Source organism: Salmo salar, chromosome 06 (assembly GCF_965601325.2).
Source record: "Salmo salar chromosome 06, fSalSal1, whole genome shotgun sequence".
NCBI lineage: Eukaryota > Metazoa > Chordata > Actinopteri > Salmoniformes > Salmonidae > Salmo > Salmo salar.
The window spans coordinates 14,845,579-14,854,672 of NC_138296.1; the positions used below are offsets into that span (position 1 = coordinate 14,845,579).

The window sequence follows — 9,094 nt, forward strand, 5'->3', positions numbered from 1 at the left end:
TTCGGACTTGTGTGTCTGTTTTTGGTGGAAACAAGTTGAATAGAGAGACACTTATGGGCCCTCATTTCTGTCAATCAGCTAGTATCAGCTACATTTATGCCTTTACTAGACTATGGGGATATTTTATATATGAATGCTTCCGCTCAGTGTTTGACATCAATTGACACCCTTTACCATGGCACTTTGAGATTTATTTTAAACTGCAAAACCCTTACGCACCACTGCACTTTGTATACCAGGGTTGGCTGGCCTTCTCTAGTCACTCGTAGGCTCAGTCACTGGTATACTTTTATTTAAGAAGCCGTTTTGGGTTTACTACCATTTTATTTGGGCATTTTTATTGTTCAGAAATGTGGTGGGTACTCTTTGTTCGCAAATCAAATCTCAATGAGCTCTACCTGGTTAAATAAAATATCAGTAAGCAGGGTCAAATGGAGGGAGACCGCCCTCTAGTGGCACAATGGCTCTGCTTCTCTAGAACAGAGTATCTGAGCGGAGCAAGGAGCGAGATTCCCAAAACCTGGAGCGTCTGCCTTCTCGCCCGCTTCAATTTCGCTCAGTACATGCTGGGCCGGGCATGCATTTGTAGTCTACGCGTGTGCTGCTATAGCCCTTTGCTTTAGCAACTGTCATGGCGTTCACTAAATATTTTCATAAAGAAACTGATCAAACGCACAGGTGCTAAAGCAAGGTGACTTACAAAGATGAGGACCAAGAGAGTGCGGTGACTTAGAATTAAATACAAATTAAACAAATGACTTAGTGCCTTTGAAAAGTATGATTGTGTACTCACTACGTGCACATGCTAAAAGAAAGGAACGAGGTGGGTAGATAACTAAGTGTCATTGTAGCAAAATATTTATAAACTAAAGTTCAGATCTCTTAAACGTTTAGTTCATTTTTGTTCTATTTATACAATAGCCCTGGCATATCCCCACGTTCAATGAGCTTTCCGTTTTGAATGGGTTATTTAGCCTAAAAACCTTTTAGGCGTACCTATAGAAAAACAAATATACAACTCTCCATATCTGTCCTGTCCGGCAAGGGTGGCCAAAAGGGTATTTAGCATCCATAGTGGCTCTGCAAGTGTGGAGGATATTCTCAGCTGCTGGCCTGCTCTCCAGGCACCTGCTCTCCAGGCACCTGCTCTCCAGGCACCTGCTCTCCAGGCACCTGCTCTCCAGGCACCTGCTCTCCAGGCACCTGCTCTCCAGGCACCTGCTCTCCAGGCACCTGCTCTCCAGGCACCTGCTCTCCAGGCACCTGCTCTCCAGGCACCATCTTATGAGCCAGAAGCCACAGACTGGCCAAACTCCTGTTTCTAAAAATGAATTCAAAGGCACTAAGTCATTTGTATTTAATTCTAAGTAAGTTACAGCCTATATGCGCAATTTACAGACTATAATGATTTAATACAACGAAATGTTAAAGACTGAGCGCTTTATGTGCCTACCAGCCTATTGTATCGCACTCGCAAATGCTTCACAATGTATTTATTTGTAGGCTATAACCTTGAAATAATATAGACAAATTAATTATTTTTCGTTCTTTCTTAGCTTCATGTCTGGCTCCTGACGTATTTAGAGTTTTAATGCTGTTTCATATGACATGTAGCCTATTTGAAATTGTTTGCTTCTTACATTCAGCTTTTCATGTTCATTCAAATGCTTTTCATTCAAATCCATATGGTTTGCTTTCAATACTTAAAAAGCAGTTTTGTTTTTCTTCCTGTGAGCACAGGTAGGTTTTTAGCGGAGGGGTAGGAAAGGATATGGAGCGCCAGAGCGGTGCGCAAGCACTACTTCATAAACGACGAGCAGGATATCTAACTCTCATTTCCGCTCACATGCTCTGCTCTAGACTGCCTTCTCTACTTCACACGCTCTGCTCTAGACTGCCTTCTCCACTTCACACGCTCTGCTCTAGACTGCCTTCTCCACTTCACACGCTCTGCTCTAGACTGCCTTCTCCACTTCACACGCTCTGCTCTAGACTGCCTTCTCCACTTCACACGCTCTGCTCTAGACTGCCTTCTCCACTTCACACGCTCTGCTCTAGACTGCCTTCTCCACTTCACACGCTCTGCTCTAGACTGCCTTCTCCACTTCACACGCTCTGCTCTAGACTGCCTTCTCCACTTCACACGCTCTGCTCTAGACTGCCTTCTCCACTTCACACGCTCTGCTCTAGACTGCCTTCTCCACTTCACACGCTCTGCTCTAGACTGCCTTCTCCACTTCACACGCTCTGCTCTAGACTGCCTTCTCCACTTCACACGCTCTGCTCTAGACTGCCTTCTCCACTTCACACGCTCTGCTCTAGACTGCCTTCTCCACTTCACACGCTCTGCTCTAGACTGCCTTCTCCACTTCACATGGGATTAGATGTAAAGTGTGACTGTATGAGTACCCAAAACATGGGAGGTACTTTCTTTACTGTAACACCTTCATAGGATGATATTGGACATGTGTAGCCCAGACAAGTAGCAACACTTCATGTATTCTGTATTAAAATTTGATCACTTAAAAATTATACCCTTTTTAATCATTTTCAAAAGGTTATATGGTTTCAAAAGGTTATATGTTTTCAAAAGGTCACAGCCATAGGGTCTTCTTCAGCCAGATGGTCTTCTTCAGCCAACAGTGTTTCTGACATTCTGAGAGGAGAGAGGGAACTAGAGGTCACTTTAAACTTGGGGAACATGTGCACACTTCGGGAGAAAGGAAATATTATTGTGACTAACCTGTAAGTCATCAAAGTTTTTTTCAAGGGAGAAACTTACAGCCAGCGTGTCATACTCAGGAGACATGGTCCTTTTATTCAGAGTCATGTACATGTCATCAGACTGCGCCGTGTGTGTCGGTTTACCACAAGGTACCATCTGTGCCTCCCCTCCAAAGTCCATTCCTCTTGGGGCTTTCCTGGAGAGAGTGACAGATGACATGTAGTAGTCCCAGGTCAACAGGCCATAACACTGTAAAGATCATGCAGCAGTCCCAGGTCAACAGGCCATAACACTGTAAAGATCATGCAGCAGTCCCAGGGCAACAGGCCATAACACTGTAGAGTAAAGGTGATGTAGTAGTCCCAGGACCACAGACCATAACACTGTAGAGTAGACGCACTTATTTTTATTTTATTTTTTTATATATATTTTTGTACCTTTATTTAACTATGCAAGTCGGTTAAGAAAAAATTATTATTTTCAATGACGGCCTAGGAACAGTTGGTTAGCTGCCTTGTTCAGGGGGCAGAACGCTCTAACCACTAGGCTACCCTGCCGCCCCATGCCGCTGTCATTTCCTAACTGGATTCTAAATACTTCGCCTCTTAGAAGCACCATAAGCTGTTGAATCAAATGCTGTGTCTTTAAAACATAGGTATCCTAATGGCAGGGTTGGGATCAATTCCATTCCAGTCATTTCAGGAAGTAAACTGAAATTTCAATACTTTTCAATTAGGAACATTTGAAATTGGAATTTGGTTTACTTTCTGAATTGACTGGAATTTAAGTGGAATTGACCCCAACCCTGGTATCTTAATAAGAGGTTAATGGACTCACCTCTTCTTCAGTGTGCCATAGAGGATGACTAGGAGAGCTCCAGCTGCCAACACAGCCACCACCCCCACAACGGGAGCCCAGAGAAACACTGGTTTACCTGGGAGAGGACGACTACCAGATAAAGACAACAGCTACTCACATCAAAACATTTAACCTACAACCCTGGTGAAGGTGACCACCTACAGAAGATGACAAGTTGAAACCAGCCCATTAGGAGAAATATAAACCAGCCCATCTGACATTTAATAATGATCATGTAGAACGGCCCACTAGGAGAAATATAAACCAGCCCATCTGACATTTAATAATGATCATGTAGACCGGCCCACTAGGAGAAATATAAACCAGCCCATCTGACATTTAATAATGATCATGTAGACCGGCCCATTAGGAGAAATATAAACCAGCCCATCTGACATTTAATAATGATCATGTAGAACGACCCACTAGGAGAAATATAAACCAGCCCATCTGACATTTAATAATGATCATGTAGAACGGCCCACTAGGAGAAATATAAACCAGCCCATCTGACATTTAATAATGATCATGTAGACCAGCCCATTAGGAGAAATATAAACCAGCCCATCTGACATTTAATAATGATCATGTAGAACGACCCACTAGGAGAAATATAAACCAGCCCATCTGACATTTAATAATGATCATTTAGAACGGCCCACTAGGAGAAATATAAACCAGCCCATCTGACATTTAATAATGATCATGTAGACCGGCCCACTAGGAGAAATATAAACCAGCCCATCTGACATTTAATAATGATCATGTAGAACGGCCCATTAGGAGAAATATAAACCAGCCCATCTGACATTTAATAATGATCATGTAGACCGGCCCATTAGGAGAAATATAAACCAGCCCATCTGACATTTAATAATGATCATGTAGACCGGCCCACTAGGAGAAATATAAACCAGCCCATCTGACATTTAATAATGATCATGTAGAACGGCCCATTAGGAGAAATATAAACCAGCCCATCTGACATTTAATAATGATCATGTAGACCGGCCCATTAGGAGAAATATAAACCAGCCCATCTGACATTTAATAATGATCATGTAGACCAGCCCACTAGGAGAAATATAAACCAGCCCATCTGACATTTAATAATGATCATGTAGAACGACCACTAGGAGAAATATAAACCAGCCCATCTGACATTTAATAATGATCATGTAGACCGGCCCATTAGGAGAAATATAAACCAGCCCATCTGACATTTAATAATGATCATGTAGAACGGCCCATTAGGAGAAATATAAACCAGCCCATCTGACATTTAATAATGATCATGTAGAACGGCCCATTAGGAGAAATATAAACCAGCCCATCTGACATTTAATAATGATCATGTAGACCGGCCCAGTAGGAGAAATATAAACCAGCCCATCTGACATTTAATAATGATCATGTAGACCGGCCCAGTAGGAGAAATATAAACCAGCCCATCTGACATTTAATAATGATCATGTAGACCGGCCCAGTAGGAGAAATATAAACCAGCCCATCTGACATTTAATAATGATCATGTAGACCAGCCCACTAGGAGAAATATAAACCAGCCCATCTGACATTTGCCTGACCTACAGTATGGCCGGTCTATTCTACCTTAATTAAATGGATATCTTACCTGCTATACTGAGATGCACAAGTGCAGAGTCAAGTGGTCCGTATTGATTCTCAGCCTTACAGAAGTACTGCCCACTGTCCTCATTGATGGTGTTAAGGATGATGTAACTCTGCCCTGATCCTGTTTCTGAGAACCCCGTCCGTTCTTTATTCTTCTTGTACCAGGTGTATTTATCCACTGGTGGCTTGGCATCACTGCTGCAGGTCAGAGTCACTGATCTGCCCTCCACTATTTCACCAGAGGGACTGACTGTGACTGACACTGAGGTGTTCTCTGGGAAGTCTGGAGGAGAAAACGATGAAAACAGTTTGTAACCTCTAGATTAACACCCACAGCTGATGTTGTGGTGACATTGAGCTGTTTATGGCATGTTATTTAGCGCATGCTGACTGGGGTCCTTTTACTCCAGAGGGGCTTACTACGAAGCAGGGTCAATGAGTTAGCCAGGTAACTTGCCTAAATATTGTAAAATAATGTTTTATTTCTTAGAAAAAAAGCTTAAAATGACATGATCTAATTGACTGAACAACCAAAAACACATATTGAAGTTTAGCTTTCTTAATGAATCAGAAAATTAATGGTTATTTCTGGTTGTTTATCAAAGTTAGCTGTAGTATACCCCTTTGTTGTTTTTCAAGCTAATGCTAAGATGTAGGTCAGTAAACAAAACCATATTTGGGTTGCTGACTCTCAGAACCAATAGATGATTTGCTAGGGACATAAACGGAAGAAATTCATACATTTCTAATATCCTCTCTAAGCACTCTACTCACATCCCACTACAAGGATCACTGCCGGACCAGGGGAATCCTCTCTGCCGCTCACCGCACAGGAGTAGCTGCCTGCATCCTCCCTGCCTACCGGGTCTAGTTCCAGGTAGTTGGCCATAACCTTGACCTTGTTGGTGTAGGTCAAAGGCTGTTTGTCCCTGTACCAGGTGTAGGTGGGATTTTCACTCAAGAAGCAGGAGCCACAGGTAAGGTCTGCCCACTCGCCATCCAAAGCTAGGTCAGGGGTCAAATCAACATGGAGCCCTGGGTAGAGTGGGGGTCATTTTAATTTGAGTTTTGATTTGATTTCAAACAAACTAGCTTTATTAGATCAAGTCAAACCCAGGAAAATAACAGACAGTAACATAAAGCATAATACATTCTCCTCCCAAAGCTTCTACAAGATTCTCCTATTTTATTGTTTCTTAAAATTACAGATGAAGCCAATGTTTTTTTCAATGGGAGTAATCCGCTGACGGATGATGGACAGCGGAGATGATTGTCAGTCTAAAAGACGCATATGCTTTTCAAAAAGAATAGAGGACCAAGTCACTCTTCATATAATTAATTAAAATGCCTTTATTTGTATGGCATGTTCAACAGAAACAAAGTTGAAAAACTTTTACGCATTTCGGCTGCATGGCCTTCGTCAGGGCGGACAAAGAAATCATAATACAATGTCCTCTTTTGAACAGCTTTTTCCCCCCCAAAATAAGCTGTTCAAAAGAGGACATTGTATTATCATTTCTTTGTACTCCCTGACGAAGTCCATGCAGCTGAAACGCGTTGGAGTTTTTAAACTTTGTTTTATATGAAGAGGGCTTTGGTCCTCTCTTTTTGATGACCAATTTACCCCTTTTACCATAGAGCACCTTCAGTCTACCAACATCTACTATTGTGTACCTTAGCAGCGCTTCCCTTCTTTTTCTACGTATATGCTTTTGTCGGCCTTTGTTCAGACTTTGTGCGTATGCAACTCGTCCAAAAATATCTGACTTGAGTTGAACATTTGACGGACAATGATTTTATCCATATTAATGTGGATGAATTCATGCCGTGACCTTACCTGTCACATTTAACCTTACTCCTGGATTCCCCATCCATCCCCCAGGATTGACGTCAGTCCCAAACAGGAAGCTGTAGGTGCCTGAATCGCTCTCTCTCAGGTCTGTGATTCTCAGTGTACAGAGTTGGTCACTGTCCCCTAGATACTCCACCCGGCCTTTGTACTCAGGGTTCAAATTCAGATCCAGAGACTCAGCACCAGGCTCTTGACCTTTGAACCAGAAAGCTGTTGTGACTTTGTGACCCTTGGGAAACGTGTAAGAGCAGGGCATGGTCACAGAAGAGCCCTCTAAGGAGCAGACTCTCCTGGGGGTGTAAGTCACACTCCCGTTGTCCTGACCCAGACACCCTGAAACATAGGTCACACATCAGGATGCTGAATCGTAATTCCATCGTTAACGAATTGATACTGAAGATGGTCACACTCTATCTACTATGAGAGGTCAACCTCTTGTGGTGAATGTGTTTTTAACTGACAAACTAAAGAAGAAGTTGTAAGAAGTACATTTGGGGTGTTGTAATCTGTTCTAAGAGAGTTCCAAGTGTTAGAGAAAAACCACCAAAAGAGAAGTACTGTGATGTTTAGTTGTCAACTGGAAACTGTACATACCCTATTTTCCCTGAATGACTGTATACTACTATATGCTCAACAACGTCATAAATCCAGATCATTCCTTTTCAGGAGGGGAAACAAACAAATACAACTAAAATAATATTTCATCTCATCCAGTTTACCTGTAGTCATGAGTAGAATGATTACCAGGTTGGAGTGTTGAGAGCCTGCAGAGAAACAAGAGGACGAAGAAGAGGAAACAAAAGCATAATTATCATCATCATCATTACAGAGCATACCTCATGTACAGTATACTAACCAATTAACATCATCATTACAGAACATACTTCATGTGCAGTATACTAACCAGTCAACATCATCATTACAGAACATACTTCATGTACAGTATACTAACCAGTCAACATCATCATCATGACAGAACATACTTCATGTACAGTATACTAACCAGTCAACATCATTATCATGACAGAACATACTTCATGTACAGTATACTAACCAGTCATCATCATCATGACAGAACATACTTCATGTACAGTATACTAACCAGTCATTATCATGACAGAACATACTTCATGTACAGTATACTAACCAGTCATTATCATGACAGAACATACTTCATGTACAGTATACTAACCAGTCATTATCATGACAGAACATACTTCATGTACAGTATACTCAATGCAAAATAATATGAGAAGAAATACTATGATATGAAAGTATGAGACGACACACAAGGCCTGATCAGAGGAACATCTGTTCATAAGTACAACATACATACTACTAAATGGCTAATTAAACCTGGTTTTAACAAATCATTCTATTCTAATACTACAACTATATTTTTCTCGATAGTGGGGTCTTCACATCCAGACCACCACAAGGGACTATCAAATACCCTTTATGGTGATTCAGATCCTCCTACCGTGTATGTATTTATACTACCGTGTATGTATTTATACTACTGTGTGAGATCTCTAACCAAATCATTCCAATGTACGCATTTATTTTAGTACCTGCAAATGAACCAGCTGAACTTGAACAAAGATTTAAAAAAATAATTTAGAAGCACTCTTACCATGTTGAAACAGGAGTCCAGTAACAGAGACTCTTACCATGTTGAAACAAGTGTACAGCCAGAGCTCTTTCTCACCGTCACTAGAAAAGTAGAAAATGTAGACAGACACTGATGGAACTTCCTCTTCTCTTTTTGTCATAGTTTTTTTTTAGTATTTCACGCTGAATAATTACCAGGCTGCAAATATACTGGACGATTTGAAAGTTGTCAGACCAATTTTCTTTTCTTTTAGCTGTGTGTGTGTGTGTTGGTTCTTCTATCCTTGTGGGGACCTAAAATCCCCACAAGGATAGTAAAACAAGTACAATTGTCCATCGTGGGGACATTTCCCATGTCCCTATGAGGACAAAGGCTATTTTAAACTTAGGGGTTAGGGTTAGTGGCTTATGGGTAG

The 9,094-nt window shown here is 41.5% G+C and overlaps 1 protein-coding gene across 2 annotated transcripts; it reads right to left on the reverse strand.

Annotated features, from left to right (window-relative positions):
* Positions 1-2,487: 2,487 nt before the first annotated feature.
* Positions 2,488-8,849, reverse strand: LOC106606380 (limbic system-associated membrane protein). Of its 2 annotated transcripts, none has more exons than XM_045719792.2 (8): positions 8,701-8,849; positions 7,787-7,831; positions 7,053-7,262; positions 5,990-6,250; positions 5,217-5,498; positions 3,563-3,659; positions 2,783-2,921; positions 2,488-2,656 (listed from the first exon to the last, which is right to left on the reverse strand). In XM_045719792.2, exons 1-8 carry the CDS (start codon positions 8,837-8,839, stop codon positions 2,633-2,635), a joined length of 1,197 nt encoding a protein of 398 aa, XP_045575748.1. In that variant the 5' UTR covers positions 8,840-8,849; the 3' UTR covers positions 2,488-2,632. The 2 variants fall into 2 exon arrangements, with proteins under 2 accessions (XP_045575748.1, XP_045575747.1); XM_045719791.2 differs by having other exon boundaries at positions 7,053-7,400; positions 8,701-8,848.
* Positions 8,850-9,094: the final 245 nt, after the last annotated feature.